Source organism: Salvelinus alpinus, chromosome 24, assembly GCF_045679555.1.
Source record: "Salvelinus alpinus chromosome 24, SLU_Salpinus.1, whole genome shotgun sequence".
Classification (NCBI taxonomy): Eukaryota; Metazoa; Chordata; class Actinopteri; order Salmoniformes; family Salmonidae; genus Salvelinus; species Salvelinus alpinus.
In genome coordinates this window covers 33,679,575-33,697,775 of record NC_092109.1, presented here as the reverse complement: position 1 = coordinate 33,697,775, position 18,201 = coordinate 33,679,575, and the positions used below count along the sequence as shown (strand labels likewise).

Sequence of the window (18,201 nt, the reverse complement as noted above, 5' to 3'; positions counted from 1 at the left end):
GAGCTGTTGAGCTGTTTTACCCCTCATCATTTATTCTGCTGCTCTCATTAGTTGAAGGCATATTGGTTCAAGTGGTTCTACCAGCTTGATTGGCTTCCCTTGTCCCCAGGCTATTGACATATTTCTTACTCTTGTCTAAGACTCATGCCCTTGCGTTCAGTGTATGGAATCACCTACAAGTATCAAGGATCCAGTCTCAATAAAAGAGATCCGGCTTTATGGGTTGTGCACCGCGTTGGACTGAAACTGAGGCATGCCAACCAAGCTGACCACAGGAAGACACTCTCCATTAATCTCCACTACCTGACATATTTTTGGAATGGTAGACAGCCGAGCTTCCCACTGCCTCTGCACACTGTTGCAGACTGACAGAGAAAGACAGCGACAGAAATGCAGTAGTTCTTTGGATGCGGAATAGAGATGGATGGAGACGTCTATGTTCTATATTTTATGTTCTATATTCTATGTTCTTTATATGACTACTTCACTTGTCCCTGCAGATTTCTGGATAACCAGGGTACACTCATAATGGACTCATCTGGACTTACATTGTACTTCACGGTACATCCCAAGGATAATGAACACAGTTTCAAGACGTGATGAAATAAGCAGAAGAAAGGAAAGAAAGAACAGATGGAGATGGCTTTTTTTAATCGCTGCCTTTATCAAAAACCTGTTGTACGGGATGAGACTGAAGTGCTCCTCTTTGATCATGAAGCATCCAGTGTGAGAAGACTCCATTCAGTGGACAACCAAAGAAAAAGAAAGTGGAAAGCAGCTTGTGTATGTATCACATCTGTCAAATTGAGTATTGATTTAAACAACTTACAGAGATGACAGCCTTGTATAAATTGGCCACTTTTATGAAACCTTTTTGAGCCACTGTATCCCTTTGGAATAAATTATGTTTTAACAAGTTGATTGGATATAAAGGAAAGACACTGTAACAGCCCTTGATATCTAGTGGTCAGTGTTAATTATATAAAAGTGTGTATTTTTTATAGTATGCTTAAGCAATAAGGCACAAGGAAGTGTGGTATATGGCCAATATAACACGGCTAAGGACTGTTCTTACGCGCATCGCAACGCGGAGTGCCTGGATACAGCCCTCAGCCGTGCTATATTGGCCATTAACCACAAACACCCGAGTTGCCTTATAAACGGGTTACCAACATAATTAGAGCAGTAAAAATAAATGTTTTGTCATACCCGTGGTATACGGTCTGCTATACCATGGCTGTCAGCCAATCAGCATTCATGGCTCGAACCACCCAGTTTATAATGTTTACTTAGTATGTGTTTACTTCACTTGCACAACATTAGGCAGATAATGTGTATGTCTGTACCCTTGTGTGTGGGGTGGGTGGAGGAAGTGTTTACAGCATAAGGCATGCAACTGGCGCCACAGTTTAGGATCAGGAATCATGCCAGATGTCCTGCTAAATGTTTTTAAAACACAAAAATTAGGGTTGGTCAATGTCTGTGCCAACTTTACCCTAGTCCATCACCTCATGGGTAAGACAACATTTAAAAGAAAATACCATTAAGCAAGTTAGTATTTAGTTTTCACTTTAAGAAAGGATAAACATCTACTTCACGATAGAATCCACTAATGTATTGATAAATGCTACCGTGTTCATTTCTTCTACTGTAATATATTTGGTAAATGGTCATTAACTGATAATTCTGTGCCCAAAGGAGATTGTTTGTAAACAAAGTGGATGAGATTCCCTCCCTGGTGGGAGGTGGCATGTCCAAAAGAGGAGGAGTCTCAGGAGAAAGATGAATGACTTGCCACTGGACATTGGTTCAGGAACCTGTTCTAGTTCAACCTCCAAAAGTACAAGTGGGACGAAATGCTTGTGACCGCATGACTGGCATGTATCTGTGATTACTAGCAAGTGTCCATTCAGAGATTTTGGATAATGTTTCCTCATTTAGGAAATTCTCTGGAAGATGCTTGTGATCAAAAGCTCCACAAAACAAAGAGACAGAAGGACAGAATTAATGGACAGAAGAGAAGCAGGTGAGTTACCTCTCTAATGAATTACTCTAATAAACAAAACAAACACACCACTTTACTAAGGTTTTTATTTTAGACATGGGAAAGTCAGGAGTGGATTTAGCACTAACTGATCACTAACTGACAAAACATTGTTTATTTGCATTAGAAATGATTGTTTGGTCATATACTGTCAGGTCCATAATTATTGGCACCCTTGATGGAGCTATTTTGCTTCTACTGGTCCTGTGGCCCTTGTTAAGGTCAACGACATCATGAACATTACCAAGTACCAGGATGTTTTATACCACAACCTGGTTGCCTCTGCCAGGAAGCTGATTATTGGCAGCAAGTGGATCTTCCAGCAAGACAATAACCCCAAGCACACATCAAATTCACAAAGAAATGGTTAATTGACCACAAAATCAACATTTTGCAATGGCTATCTCAGTCTCCAGACTTGATAACTTGTTAAACAAAACCTCTTTCTCTGAGCAGCTTTATTAGTATAAAATAATATAATTCCCTTTTTTTGTTTCATACAATATAGCTCAGTATTTGTATTATTTATTTATTTTATACTTCATCTTTATCAGGGGTGCCAATAATTATGGACCTGACTGTATATGATCAAAACAATTCGGTACATTTCTAATGCACTTCAGAACATTTTGCAAGAGTTAGCTATACCAGATATGCTACAGCGTAGTAGTTAGTTGCTGTATCTCTGGAAGCAGACAACCAAGACTGGTTGTGATAAGCTAGCATGACGTAGCTGTGATGTTGTTGCCCCCCATGGCTGAAAGTTGCCCTTTATCTCCTCAGGAGGTTCACACTCTTAGCTTCCCTCTGGCAAAGAGTGATTTGTGATTTGGGCTTGATAACTATAGAATGTATGTCATGGAAACTGTAGTGTTATGTAAACATCCCCTCATTGTTTTTGTTTCTCCCTAGCAGGGGTTGGAAACACAATTATTTTCCAATAATTTTGTTGTGAACAGAACCACTATTTTTTTTTGTTTCGTTCCACTCTTCCGACCAGCAAAATATAGTTCTGAACCGGTTCGAACCCCAAAATGTACCATTTTATATCATTCCTTTCTGAAATCTACAGTTTTTACATTTAGCTCATTAAATGACTTCCCCAATCAGTGCGGACAGAGCAGGCAACCTAGGTGTTCACATGCGTGATGGACAGACAAGTGTAGCCTAACTATTGGCGCAAGATGCGACTGAAATTTTGTGGGTAGGGAAGAGCTTGAGAGGGTTGTTTGAGGAGGAGGCTTGAAGCGCTGGGCATCTTGTTATGTCATGCATTATCTGAATGACGTCCACAGAATTATACCTAGGAGGAGCGGCTTCTGTGTAGGAACTTTTAATGTCCTTTGAGCTAGCTAGATAACTAACAAGCGTGAGCTAGCTAGCTCATACGTTTGTGAGTGCAGAGCTGCACCAGAATAAAAAAATTATATTTCTTCATTCAGAATTCTATTTCTTCATTCCTCTCAACTGCATAATATTTTCAGAAATGTTCTCTCTTAATGGTATGACACTGCTTATGACACTGCTTGTACCACAGGGTGAGTACGGAGCGGTTGCGGGCCCAGTCCCGTGTTGCAGCTAAGAGCAGGAGGGAGAGAGAGAGCCGTTTGTTTGGGGAGCTGGCAGCATTGCTACCTCTGCCCTCTGGTCTGACTGGCCACATAGACAAGGCTTCTATCGTCAGACTCACACTGGACTCCCTGCGTCTGAGAGCACTGCTAGACCATCGAGACAATGTCACACCAGAGACGAGGGTCTGCTCTGACACAGTCCACTTCACCATGCACGGTAACAACATTCTGTTGGGCGTTTGGAATGACAAGGCTTTTAGAGTGTTCAAGGGTTTAGAAATATAGTAGAAGGCATTGTCCTCTGTGTTATTTAGGCCGATACCCAATGGCTGGGATTTCCTCTGTGGAGACAGTGCTGGAGTCTGCTGTTGGGGGTTTCATGCTCTTGGTGTCTCAGAACGGCCAGGTTATCTTCACTACAGGGGACATAAGGACACACACTGGCATCAACCAGGTACAGTCATATTATACTGAACAAAAATATAAACACAACATGCAACAATTTTACAGAGTTTCAATGATTTTACATTCATATAAGGAAATCAGTCAATTGAAATAAAATCATTAGGCCCTAATTTCACATGACAGGGAAGGTGCGTAGAAATGGGTGGGCCTGGGAGGGTATAGGCTCACCCAATCAACATTAGTTTTTCCCCACAAAAGGGCTTTATTACAGACAGAAGTACAGTGGCTTGCGAAAGTATTCAACCCCTTTGGCATTTTTCCTATTTTGTTGCCTTACAACCTGGAATTAAAATGGATTTTTGGGGGATTTGTATCATTAGATTTACACAACATGTCTACCACTTTGAATATGCAAAATATTTTTTGTGAAACAAACAAGAAACAAGACAAAAAAACAGAAAACTTGAGCGTGCATAACTATTCACCCCCCCGAAGTCAATACTTTGTATAGCAACCTTTTGCAGCAAGTCTCTTTGTTGCCTCTCTGATTAATGCCCTCCTTGCCTGGTCTGTGAGTTTTGGTGGGTGGCCCTCTCTTGGCAGGTTTGTTGTGGTGCCATATTCTTTCCATTTAAAAAAATTATGGATTTAATGGTGCTCCGTGGGATGTTCAAAGATTCTGATATTTTTTTATAACCTAACACTGATCTGTACTTCTCCACAACTTTGTCCCTGACCTGTTTGGCGAGCTCCTTGGTCTTCGTGGTGCCGCTTGCTTGGTGGTGCCCCTTGCTTAGTGGTGTTGCAGACTCTGGGGCCGTTCAGAACAGGTGTATATATACTGAGATCTTGTGACAGATTATGTGACACTTAGATTGCACACAGGTGGACTTTATTTAACTTATTATGTGACTTCTGAAGGTAATTGGTTGCACCAGATCTTATTTAGGGGCTTCATAGCAAAGGGGGTGAATACATACTGTATGCCTGTTTTTTAAAGTAATTTTTTACATTTCACTTCACCAATTTGGACTATTTTGTGTATGTCCATTACATGATATCCAAATAAAAATACATTTAAATTACAGGTTGAAATGCAACAACATAGGAAAAGCGGCAAGGGCGATGAATACATTTGCAAGGCACTGTACTTCTCAGTTTCATCGGCTGTCTGGGTGGCTGGTCTCAGATGATCCCGCAGGTAAAAAAGCCAGATGTGGAGCTGGCGTCGTTACACGTGGTCTGTGGTTGTAAGGCTGGTTGGATGTACTGCCAAATTCTCTAAAATGGCTTATGGTAGAGAAATTAACATTAAATTCTCTGGCAACAGCTCTGGTGGACATTCCTGCAGGCAGCATTCTAATTGCACGCTCCTTCAAAATTGAGACATTGTGTTGTGTGACAAAACTGCACATTTTAGAGTGGCCTTTTATTGTCCCCATCACAAGGTGCACCTGTGTAATGAGCATGCTGTTTAATCAGCTTCTTGATATGCCACACACGTCAGGTGAATGGATTATCTTGTCAAAGGAGAAATTCTCACTAACAGGGATGTAAACAAATTTGTGCGCCAGATTTGTACATACAGTTGAAGTCGGAAGTTTACATATACTTAGGTTGGAGTCATTAAAACTCGTTTTAAAACCACTCCACAAATTTCTTGTTAACAAACTATAGTTTTGGCAAGTCGGTTAGGACATCTACTTTGTGCATGACACAAGTCATTTTTCCAGCAATTGTTTACAGACAGATTATTTCACTTATAACTTACTGTATCACAATTCCAGTGGGTCAGAAGTTTACATACACTAAGTTGACTGTGCCATAAAACAGCTTGGAAAATTGCAGAAAATGATGTCATGGCTTTAGAAGCTTCTGATAGGCTAGTTGACATAATTTGAGTCAATTGGAGGTGCACCGTTGGATGTATTTCAAGGCCTACCTTCAAACTCAGTGCCTCTTTGCTTGACATCATGGGAAAATCAAAATAAATCAGCCAAGACCTCAGAAAAAAATTTGTAGACCTCCAAAAGTCTGGTTCATCCTTGGGAGCAATTTCCAAATGCCCTGGTTCATCTGTACAAACAATAGTACGCAAGTATAAACACCATGGGACCATGCAGCCATCATACCGCTCAGGAAGGAGACGCGTTCTGTCTCCTAGAGATGAACGTACTTTGGTGCGAAAAGTGCAAATCAATCCCAGAACAACAGCAAAGGACCTTGTGAAGATGCTGGAGGAAACAGGTACAAAAGTATCTGTATCCACAGTAAAACGAGGCCTATATCGACATAACCTGATGGGCCGCTCAGCAAGGAAGAAGCCACTGCTCCAAAATTGGCATAAAAAAGCCAGACTACGGTTTGCAACTGCACATGGGGACAAAGATCATACTTTTTGGAGAAATGTCCTCTGGTCTGAAGAAACAAAAATAGAACTGTTTGGCCATAATGACCATCGTTATGTTTGGAGGCAAAAGGTGGACGCTTGCAAGCCGAAGAACACCATCCCAACCGTGATGCACGGGGGTGGCAGCATCATGTTGTGGGGGTACTTTGCTGCAGGAGGGACTGGTGCACTTCACAAAATGGATGGCATCATGAGGGTGGAAAATTATGTGGATATATTGAAGCAACATCTCAAGACATCAGTCAGGAAGTTAAAGCTTGGTTGCAAAAGGGTCTTTCAAATGGACAATGACCCCAAGCATACTTCCAAAGTTGTGGCAAAATGGCTTAAGGACAACAAAGTTAAGGTATTGGAGTGGCCATCATAAAGCCCTGACCTCAATCCTATAGAAAATTTGTGGGCAGAACTGAAAAAGCGTGTGCGTGCAAGGAGGCCTACAAACCTGACCCCGTTACACCAGCTCTGTCAGGGGAATGGGACAAAATTCACCCAACTTATTGTGGGAAGGTTGTGGAAGGCTACCCAAGTCAAACAATTTAAAGGCAAGGCTACCAAATACTAATTGAGTGTATGTAAACTTTTGACCCATTGGGAATGGGATGAAAGAAATAAAAGCTGAAATAAATTTTTCTCTCTACTATTATTCTGACATTTCACATTCTTAAAATAAAGTTGTGATCCTAACTGACCTAAGACAATTTTTACTAGGGTTAAATGTCAGGAATTGTGAAAAACTGAGTTTAAATGTATTTGGCTAAGGTGAACTTCCGACTTCAACTGTATGTTGAGTGTTCATATTGTACTGGAACTGAAGGCAAAACGGATGGATGACAAATATTTTTCTAAACAACAAATGTTTTTATTTCACGTGTAGATGGATCTGATTGGTAGGAGTCTGTTTGACTTCATGCACCACTGTGACCAGAGAGAAGTCAGAGATATCCTCTCAAAAATGATAGGTAAAGGGGACTTCACATATTTTAAACAAGATATTAGTTAGCAAAGAGGCATATTGTTTATCTTCTGTATCTTGTCTTTCTATCAGATACTGAGAGACAACAGCAGTGTGACTTCCTCCTCCGTGTGAAGAGCACTCTGACCTCTCAGGGTCGAGCTGTCAACCACAGACACACACGATGGAAGGTCAGTACTTCATGCTAGTTTGAAGCAGAGTGTTAACATGTTGAAGGTCAGTACTTCATGCTAGTTTGAAGCAGAGTATTAACATGTTGAAAGTCAGTACTTCATGCTAGTTTGAAGCAGAGTGTTAACATGTTGAAGGTCAGTACTTCATGCTAGTTTGAAGCAGAGTGTTAACATGTTGAAGGTCAGTACTTCATGCTAGTTTGAAGCAGAGTATTAACATGTTGAAGGTCAGTACTTCATGCTAGTTTGAAGCAGAGTGTTAACATGTTGAAAGTCAGTACTTCATGCTAGTTTGAAGCAGAGTATTAACATGTTGAAAGTCAGTACTTCATGCTAGTTTGAAGCAGTGTTAACATGTTGAAAGTCAGTACTTCATGCTAGTTTGAAGCAGAGTATTAACATGTTGAAGGTCAGTACTTCATGCTAGTTTGAAGAAGAGTATTAACATGTTGAAAGTCAGTACTTCATGCTAGTTTGAAGCAGAGTATTAACATGTTGAAGGTCAGTACTTCATGCTAGTTTGAAGAAGAGTATTAACATGTTGAAAGTCAGTACTTCATGCTAGTTTGAAGCAGAGTATTAACATGTTGAAGGTCAGTACTTCATGCTAGTTTGAAGCAGAGTGTTAACATGTTGAAGGTCAGTACTTCATGCTAGTTTGAAGCAGAGTATTAACATGTTGAAGGTCAGTACTTCATGCTAGTTTGAAGCAGAGTGTTAACATGTTGAAGGTCAGTACTTCATGCTAGTTTGAAGCAGAGTGTTAACATGTTGAAGGTCAGTACTTCATGCTAGTTTGAAGCAGAGTGTTAACATGTTGAAGGTCAGTACTTCATGCTAGTTTGAAGCAGAGTGTTAACATGTTGAAGGTCAGTACTTCATGCTAGTTTGAAGCAGAGTGTTAACATGTTGAAGGTCAGTACTTCATGCTAGTTTGAAGCAGAGTGTTAACATGTTGAAGGTCAGTACTTCATGCTAGTTTGAAGCAGAGTGTTAACATGTTGAAGGTCAGTACTTCATGCTAGTTTGAAGCAGAGTGTTAACATGTTGAGTTTTATTCTTCTCTGTTGTAGAAATACACACTTCACTTTCTCTTTTCTCTCTGTCCCTCACACACACAGGTGATTCATTGCGTTGGGGTTAAGAAACAATCTCACCTCCCAGAGTCAGCCTGTCTTGTCCTATTGTGCCGACCCTTACCCATCTCACAATGCATCATCAGGGATGCCAGCTTGAATCACAAGACCTTCCTGAGCGGACATCGCCCGGACATGAGGTTCACCTACTGCCATTCAGGGTACAGTCACTAACTCGACACTCATCTGGTGACGCTAATGAAACGAGACGAGTAATACAAGCATATTACATAATACTTTTCATACTGTTTTTCATATGATTTTGTTTCTAGTGTCAAGGAGCTGACTGGATATACAGAAACAGAACTTCTGGGCCAGTCTGTGTATCAGTATTACCACACATCTGACTGCCAGCACATTCACAAAGCACACCAGAGCTGTGAGTTACCTCGAATCATGAGGTGTATATAAATATTGTTAATATCACTAGTATGTTCTGACCATGTTAAATTGATATGTGATCATGTGTCTGGGACAGTGCTCTCTAAGGGACAGGCTACCATGGGCAGGTACCGTCTGCTGCTGAAAGGTGGTGGTTATGTGTGGGCAGAGACGGATGCATCGGTGGTGTACAACAACCAGACTGGGCAGCCCCAGAGTGTTGTCTGCATCAACTACATCCTAAGGTGAGAAGTGATGTTGGGGTCGGGGTCCAATGAAAGCATCTAATGAATGACAACTCTTACCAAGACTGTGTGGATAAGAAGTTGGTTAGAATAGATATCTGTTCAGCTGTTTACAAGTAAAATGCCTTGTTACTTGTGCTACCAAGTTGTATGCACTGTATCTGGTGTAAAGATATCTTCTCTGTCCTTTTTCCGTTTGCCCTATCTCGTTGTCTCACCACAGTGAGGTGGAGCTACCAGAGATGGTGTTCTCACTGCAGCAAATAGAACCGCTACTGAGGCCCTGTTACTCTGAACTTGAGGTGGGGCCCACCCTGCAGAATGAGGCCTATCCTGCAGCAGAGACAGCTGGTCATCTACGCAACACAAAAATACCAACTCCAGGTCTGTTCCTTTAGCTGACGATTATTTGCATCTAACCGAAGAGGTGTTAAGAGACTTGTGGCATTGAATTGTTACGTTCCTCCCAATCTGATCTAGAACACAACAATGAGATCCAAACCTATGAGGGATATGCAGAGCTCAACCTAGAGGATCAAATGAACATGAACTCACTCTCTGTAAGTAGACCTATCTCTTTGCTCATGGGTAAAACCTGGGCTGAAATTGGTAGCATCAATGGTGGACTTTTTCAATCCCTTTTTTAATTGCATATTTCCTCCCTGCAGGAACTATGTGAGCTGGACCTGGACTCGTTGGCTCCATACATACCCATGGATGGAGAAGACTTCCTCCTCACTCCAGTTTTAGATGGGATCTTGGCCATGATAGAAGGTCCTGTTCTTCCATCTGGTTTGGAGGGCCATTGTTCCTTGGGGAAGTTCCCTATATCTGCTGGTTCTTTCACCACACATCAAATGAAAACCTTGCAGATAGAGCCCCCTTGTGACTCAGGGGGATCACATACAGTCAAAGAATCAGAGTTCGGGTAAGCACCATTGTGTGTGGGCACAAGCTTCTAGTCTCAGTCAATAGGTATAAGCATGTTAAAGGAATAGGTATAAGCAAGTCCTGGTATCGATATTAGCATTTTTGCCGCATCATGTTAAAATCATCTATAAGTGACTTTGTTGAGCTTCACAATCAATTTGAGATACTTTTGGACATGATGCGTGAAAAATGCTAATATCGATACCAGTACTTGGATGGGATTTTTGCCACAAATGCTCAAACTCTGGAAACAGTGCCAGGGAAACTAAACAAAATCACGGATTGCTGTCAAGGTGAAGAAACAATTTTGTAATTTGGGTGAACTGTTCCTTTAACCGTTCATCAGTGGCATAATTGTTGCTGATTGTTTTCTTTGGATATAGGGAACCATACCATCATTACCTTGTCTCATTGTTTGCCATTTCAGATGTTTCTTGGTCCTATATAACATCTGCTATTTCTCCAGGGACTATATGAAGTCAGTCTATAGAGGAGGCAGTGCTGTATTCAAGGAGGGCCCTGACCATGCCGGATTGGAGGGCCTTGTCCCGAACAAACAGTGGAGTGAGAAACACATGTCCTGTAGACATCCACAGGTACTCATGACTGCTGCTGCTAGGCTGCCTTACCGGACCGTGGAATATTTCCCCATTCACCCACAAGATGGATCCACTTGCTTGTGTGGATCAAGGCAAGGGTTGTGGAAATACACACAGCAGCCCAAAATCCCAAGCACAGGCCTTCAGCCACCTACCAATCATATAGATGAGATGTCAACATGCCATGTTCCTTTCAGCCTGCCAGTACTGAGCAGGCTGGACTGTGAGGTCACTCTGGGGCCAACCAGCTGCCTGCTTCAGGGGTCAGAGATCACCTCAGTCCTGGACCAGGCCCCCTCCAGATTCTTACACATGACAACATGGGGCATAAATCAGCTCTCCACCCAATATGCCCATCCTTGTTACGCACCCAGATCAGCTATTGAAGTCAGCTCTGGCACATCCACATCGTATGCTGAATGGATAACATGAACTTGATTCTCCCACGAATTGTGCCAATCTCTCCTGAACTAGGCCTATATTGTGACTTTTACTGGCAATTTAACTAACAAACGTGGATGCATAGCCTAGTTATTAAATACAGCACATTATTACAATGATCAATATTAAAACTGTTATCTTTGTTTTGTTTACTGTACAGTGCCCATACAAGTTACAATCTATTTGAGTTTTTCTTATCCACGCGGATTCTGCAGGCAAAAACTGCCATATATAGCTAGCTCTGTTATACAAAGATTCTCTGCTGTTTTAGGCCTATTGCACATCATCCTACCTGGCCTACCAGCTACCATCGACCACAACCTTCAAGATAGGTATTTTTAAGTGAATCTCAGGTCACGAGCTAACATATTTGTGTTAAAAATATATATTTATCTCAAAACAAGTTACATTTGAATTTACTGAACTTCTTTACAACATTGGCTAGCTAGCTATCAGCTAATGTGAGCTAGCCTTTCAGTCAAAGGTTTTCGCTAGCGGACTAAACCACACTCCATGGTGAAAGTTTCGGTGAAGGAAGTTTATGATTAAACTTTTTTTCACCATGGAGTGGCTACGATCGCACCTGTCTGGGAGATGGGGACTAATCCCACCTCATGTTGTATAAATCCAAAGCAACTAAACGTACTTTTGGAATGGTATATTCACTACAGTAGTAAACTGGTGCAAATAAATCGAAAAGCTGAGTATGATAGCTAATTATTAACGCGCACGAAATTATTTTCTACGGATAAACATAGATATTTTCCGCAAAGATTCCAACCGACGAGGTGGCCGAGTGGTTAAGGCGATGGACTGCTAATCCATTGTGCTCTGCACGCGTGGGTTCGAATCCCATCCTCGTCGACAAATACCTTTTTCTCCATTAGGCTTACTTTTGCAAGTATTGCGATGAATCTATTAGTTTTTACAAGAATAACGGTGAATTATGAATAATAAGAGTATTTGTATTATAAAGCAAGACAAGTTAAGGCTTTATACAACCTGTTCATATAGTACTCTAAATGCTTGCATACTATAACCATTCTAAATGTCCATATAATGCAGATATCCGTATAATACGGTATTCATAGGAAGTGTTACCAAAATTAGGAAAAAGAAGAATATGGATATGATAACCTATTACAACACTATTATGTATAGGCTGAGTAAAAGTCCTGATGATTGTGTTTATGTTTAATCTTAAATGGTTCGAAGAGACACCCACATTTTTTTGTTAGTGAAAGTGATTCAGTTTTTAATCTGTATGTCACAGTAGAAAACATGGAGATATTCATATTTGACAAATGTAGGCCTAAACCCTAACTGCGTGGGGGCGCTATTACCCAATAAAAGGCAAAAGGAGGCAGATTAAACTATTTCTCTTTGTGTTGGGTATAGAGAAATTGTAACGGACTCTTTCTGTAGCCACTAAAACAAGCTGACCAGACCTCACGCGCGCGTGCGTCTGCGTGTGCCATCGCGCGTATGTTGATTGTGGCCCCCCACACCAGACCAACTATATTAATTTGGGGACAGGTCGAAAAGCATTCAACATTTATGGCAATTTAGCTAGCTAGCTTGTTGTTGCTAGGTCATTTGTCCTGGAATATAAACATTGGGTTGTTATTTTACCTAAAATGCACAAGACAATTAATCCACAGATACAAGGGTAAAAGTTTGTTTTCTAATAATCTCTCCTTCCTCAGGCTTCTTCTTCTTTGGACTTCATATGGCGGTTGGCAACCAACTTAAAGGTGCATTACCACTATAGACTGGAGTGTGGAGCTCAGTTCATCTTTCAATCACCCACATGGGTATATGCTCCTAAAAACCATTGAGGAGATGGGAGAGGCGGGACTTGCACCGCATTAAGCTCACAAATAGAACCAAGTTCTATTTTAGCGCCTGGCTACTCAGATGCTCGTTGACTCGCGCAAGCAGTGTGGGTGCAATGATTGAATAACATGTATGTGTACATTTGGTTCGTTGGACAAAGCCTATGGAGAAATGAATGGCGTTTTTGTAGGGTTTTTGGATAAAGGCTGAAAATAAGGTCGGTGGTAAACACAGACTTAGGAGATCTTATTATACATTTTGTTCCATGCGATCATTTTCATCAGCCAACTTCACTTTTTATGAATGTTGAAGCATTTATGTTATAAAGAAAAGCACATAAAGGCTTCATAATTCATAAAGGACATGTTAACTGACTTATATTATCTCATAGAACAAAAAAATATAAGATCTCCTAAGCCTAGACCTTATATTTGGTGTTTATCCCCAAACCCTCTTTTTTCCCCATTCATTTTCCCCATAGAAATCGGTGAACAAACCAGAGGTAACTCATTTCTGTTTTTCGGACTACAAGCTGGCTTGCTCTATTCATCATCCTTTTCACGGCATGAGGTGTATCAGTCAAACAAAACAGAAATGGTTTATTGATTTTATTCAAATCCAATGCATACTCAGTGCAACGAATCTAGAAGGACATAATTCAATATAGGCCTAACTAACAAAAGTGGGTACACATTACAAACGGCAACATATCCAAATATTCTGCAATTGGAGCATTTTGCTTGCACAGTGTTTCTTCTCAATAAATGTATGGGCTTGTTTCTCATCTAGGTTTCTTAAATTAATACTCTGACATTTATTCGGTTTATTATGATTAACCTCAATAACGAGGTCTACAATACACTTTAGCACCTGCTAAATGAATAATTGTTTAAGACATTTTTTCTGATGGTGGCGAAATAAGCACTAGCAGTGAAATATGAACCCCTTCCCCTTGATAAAGTCATCCCCCCTGTCTTCAGAAGCGTTTATCAGATCTTTACAATACCTAAAAAAAAACAGCACTTCATTTATGTTGTCATAATTAATAAGCACTATTTGTAGATGAACTTCAGACAGAGACACTAGAATGTTCCGCAGGGGTTCAGTTTCACTGTGAGAGCAGCAGAGGCCATCAGATGGGTGGTCTGGATCCTGTCCTTTATTTAACCCTTTATTCACCCCCCCTATTCAGAACTGTTCATTAAAAAGTCAGTATGCCCTCTATTGGTCAAGCAGGAGATTTCGCCTTGTTCTTGTCCTCTGATTTGGAGGTGACGATCCAGCGGTAACAGTCAGTGATTCTCTTGTTTTGTTCTACAGCACAGCTAGTGCAGTACACAATGCCCAGAGCCAGCATCACCACAATGAAAACACACAGGGGCACCAGGAGTGCTACGAGAAGCCAGCTCTTGTCCTGCTTCCTTTTGCCCTTACTGTCAGGCCGCTCTGACCCTAATGCGAATGCTGTTGTTTGGGCTGGAAGTGGGACTCTGGGTGTGATGGTGGGGGTGGTGGCGGCCTTAACCTCAGAGTTACTGTCTGGGGTTTCTACCACTCCCCCAGCCCCCCTGTCATTCTGGACTGCTGGGTGGTGGCTGTCACTAACGCTGGACACCACTGAGGGATCACCTGCTTGGCTTTGAGTGACATCATCTTCCTGTGAGGATGAGCTGGGCGAGGGTGTGATAGTGTTCTGAGCGGGCTTTCTCCGTGTGAGAACATCCCAGTGTGAGTTATGGTCATTTGACGGCCTGTGTGGAACCGGCATAGAGGCTGTCTTCTCAGTAGGAAGCCTCTCAAGGCTGGTCTGCTCTGTCAGCCACTCCAAAGCTGTGGTGTCGGTAACCCAGTCTGGGAATTCGGGGACCCAGGAGAAAGAGGTTTGGTAGGATGAGGTAGCTGTGGATGAATACTCATGTTCACCCTCTGGAATGGCCATACAGGAATACTGGTCTGACTGCAGCTCGTACCCTGCCTCACAATAGCACTCAAACCCACCCACATAGTTGAGACACTTCTGGTGGCAGCTTGTGGAGATCTGACAATCATCGATGTCCTGGCATAAGCCTGGATCATCAGGCAGCTCAGTGAAGCCTTGGCGGCAGTGGCATGCATAGGAACCAGGGGTGTTCTCACATCTGTGTGCACAGCTGCTGGAATCTTTGCATTCATCAACATCCACACATTCTCCGTCTTCATCGGGCTCGTAGCCCTCATTGCAGCGACACTCAAATGTCCCAGGAGAATTTACACAGATATGAGGGCAGGGCGCCTGCAGACACTCATCAACATCCAGGCAGTTGCGTCCACCAGGTGCCAACAGGTAACCATTTGGACATTTGCAGCGGAATCCCTTAGTAGTCTCTTCACAGTCAAACTCACAGTTGGCCGTGCCACAGGAACGGTTCGGCTGGCAGGTCTGGCCGTCCTCTGCCAGTGTGAAGCCTTCAGAACACTCACAGTAATAGTGTGTGTCAGCATTCTGACAGAAATGCTCACAGCCACCATTTTCCTCTTCACACCAGTCCTGGGGGCCATCAGAGCAGAGGGGGGCGTCCTTTGACCAGCCCACACTCCCATCCTCCCTCAGAATGCAAAGAACAGACTGGTCTCCTACATTGTCCTCATGGTCTTGGCAGGGCAAGGTGGCTACTGAACCAAAGGGGATGTGAGTGAGGATGGTGCTGAGAAGGCTGAAAGGGGTGGTATACAGTGCAGGTCCGCCTCCCTCACTCTTCAGAGAAGGGCACATCCCCCGGTAGGTGTAGTGACACATGAATCCATCCACAGCCAGTGAGCAGGAGCCATCCAGCCACTTGAAGTTGTCGTGCTGCTCCCGGGTGTCAGCAGCAGTGTTGACGCTTATGACGACACAGCGGGGCGCGGCACAGGTACTAGGTGAGTCCGCTCTCAGCCAGTTTCTGTACTGGGTGTCCTGTTCACCTGTGATCCATTGGAATCCCCTGAGTGGGCGTGTGGCAGAGCACTGCCTGGGCTGGCGATGGAGCCCAATCCACAGTCTGACCCTGGCCCGAGGGCCTCGCTGCTCCACCGACGAAAGGAGCTCATGGACCATAGCCGCTTCCTCAGAACTCTTTAGGGTTGCCAGGGAACCACGTTTGTCCTTGCAGAACCTTGCAGATTCCCGGAAGGTCTTACGTTGGAAATAGACGGCGTAGCAGCCATCTGCAGTGCAGAGGGCATCTTGTTCCTGCAGCTCTTGTCCCAGAGTCCAGGGAGGCCAGCAGGCACACAAGACTGCCAGAAGAGCACAGGAGCGCAAGGCACAGCTCATCTTCCCCATCTGTACCATTGTCTTTTCTCACCTAACTACACCTCTCTCTAAGTAATACTTTTTTTCTTTCTGCTTTAAAAAAAATACTCCACAACTTTCCCCCAAACAAAATACTTCTCTTACATTTAGTCAGAGGCCTTTCTCCTGCTTGTCTACCTCTGCCTTGGTAGCAGCATTCTAACTGATCTGCAGGAGAAAGAAAAGAGACGGGAGGGAGGGGAGAAAGAAAGAAAGAAGGAGGGTACGTAAAGGAAAAAGGATTGTATGTTTTTGGAAGAGGGGCTGAGTAATGACTGACTGTGTGGAGGAAGGGGGGGGGGCTGCTGTGCCGGACGATGGTTTTCATAACTTTAAGGGAATGACTGGTAACCCTGCTACCAACCACCCCCCACCACAACTACTTCAGCTCCAGCCACAATAATGGAAACTGATTCATTTTCCCAGTTTCTCAGAAGGATGAAGAGTGGAGACTGTCAAAACAAATCATTGTTTTTGTTCTAAGGACTGATCTTTCCTACAGTCTAGTCGTTTCCATTCTCTTCTGATGTATATTCAACTGTGAAAACAAACCATCTCAGGTGCTGAATTCCATGTCCAGATTCACGTATAAAATCGTCTCTCTTTTTCAAACGTCTGTTGGCTGTTACATTTATAGAGTTTACGTGTGGCTGGATTTATCCCCCCCCCCCCCCCCCCCAATTTAAAATAAAAATAAAAATATGATGAATAGATGTTCATTCTTGACACACTCATGATGCCTCGAGATGTGAAACATTGGTACAGTGTTGGATGATTGGGCCAAGATGTGTGACTACGGAGGTTTACATAATCTGTGGGAAATGGAAAAGTATGCAGACAAATAGTTTGTGTGCAGAGCTTTTTAGGGTCAGGATGAAAAGGAGCAAGGACGTTCACTGTGGCGTTACCAATACAACAGCCACTGTACCAGTTTACAGGTTATCCAACAGTCACAGAGTTCAAGCAATGGCTGTTTTTGTTCTCTTTGTCTATTTTCCAACAGTCTCTAAATTAAGTCCACCTTTGGTTTTCAATATTGTGGGACTCACTACTGCATCACTGTCACAGCAGGTAGCCTAGCTTGATATGTTTGACCATCCCTGGGGCAAAATACAGTATGTTTCAAACAGTTTGAAATCGTACTGACAATATCCTTCCAGATGGCTACCAGATCGTGTTTTCCATAATGCTAGTAGGCTAGATACAATACCGTGCCAAGGACTTAGTATAATACACATAGAAGAATATGTCTTTCCTGCTGTTGACATCTGGGTGAATTTGTATTGTGGGTTATTTCAGGCACATGACCTTCTGAGACGCCACAAATGTCAAAACACACTTAACAGATCAGTATCAAAACACTGTTTGAATATCCCGTTTTTTTTGTCATCATTTCATCTTCATTTTGGAATGACCAATGTGAAGGTCCGGTTAGACCTTGTCTGTTGACATAGTGATAGGAAACTGATCAATACAGTGTCTGCTCCTCCAATCACTGAGTGTTTAGGCCTATGCCTACACACTCATTGAGGTCATCTGGGGCATCAGCTCAGTGAGTTCCAGATGTCTATCAGATTGACCTGCTCTGCTGGCTTGAGTTTCAGTGCAAACAAATAGGAAAGTTGAGCCTTATGAGGTCACTTCCTGCTCCAGGTCAACTCTGCAGAGCTTATCGAGCATGCATTCCTTTTAATCTCATAGTTATTTTTTTTGTTTACAAGTTCTCTTCTTGATTGTTTTATAA

At 42.5% G+C, this 18,201-nt stretch overlaps 2 protein-coding genes and 1 non-coding gene across 3 annotated transcripts; 2 read left to right on the top strand and 1 right to left on the bottom strand.

Moving 5' to 3' along the window:
* The first annotated feature begins 1,808 nt into the window (after positions 1-1,808).
* hif1al2 (hypoxia inducible factor 1 subunit alpha, like 2) lies at positions 1,809-11,451 on the top strand. Its single transcript, XM_071364648.1, has 12 exons — positions 1,809-2,026; positions 3,582-3,832; positions 3,930-4,069; positions 7,305-7,389; positions 7,476-7,573; positions 8,698-8,873; positions 8,985-9,091; positions 9,191-9,338; positions 9,562-9,722; positions 9,819-9,898; positions 10,007-10,266; positions 10,735-11,451. Exons 1-12 carry the CDS (start codon positions 1,926-1,928, stop codon positions 11,297-11,299), a joined length of 2,172 nt encoding a protein of 723 aa, XP_071220749.1. The 5' UTR covers positions 1,809-1,925; the 3' UTR covers positions 11,300-11,451.
* A 639-nt stretch (positions 11,452-12,090) lies between these two features.
* On the top strand, positions 12,091-12,172 carry trnas-gcu (transfer RNA serine (anticodon GCU)). The gene has a single exon. It is a non-coding gene; the product is annotated as a tRNA-Ser (tRNA).
* Positions 12,173-13,737: 1,565 nt separating this feature from the next.
* On the bottom strand, positions 13,738-16,612 carry LOC139552678 (endosialin-like). The gene has a single exon (XM_071364649.1). It carries the CDS (start codon positions 16,455-16,457, stop codon positions 14,373-14,375), a length of 2,085 nt encoding a protein of 694 aa, XP_071220750.1. The 5' UTR covers positions 16,458-16,612; the 3' UTR covers positions 13,738-14,372.
* Between the last annotated feature and the right edge of the window lie 1,589 nt (positions 16,613-18,201).

Excerpts from the sequence above, each read along its gene's own strand:
- hif1al2 (XM_071364648.1), top strand. The coding sequence starts at position 1,926 with ATGTTTCCTCATTTAGGAAATTCTCTGGAAGATGCTTGTGATCAAAAG. Across the intron at positions 9,092-9,190 it reads TCACAAAGCACACCAGAGCT|TGCTCTCTAAGGGACAGGCT; the intron begins GTGAGTTACCTC and ends TGTCTGGGACAG. Across the intron at positions 9,339-9,561 it reads TGCATCAACTACATCCTAAG|TGAGGTGGAGCTACCAGAGA; the intron begins GTGAGAAGTGAT and ends GTCTCACCACAG.
- LOC139552678 (XM_071364649.1), bottom strand. The coding sequence starts at position 16,457 with ATGGTACAGATGGGGAAGATGAGCTGTGCCTTGCGCTCCTGTGCTCTT.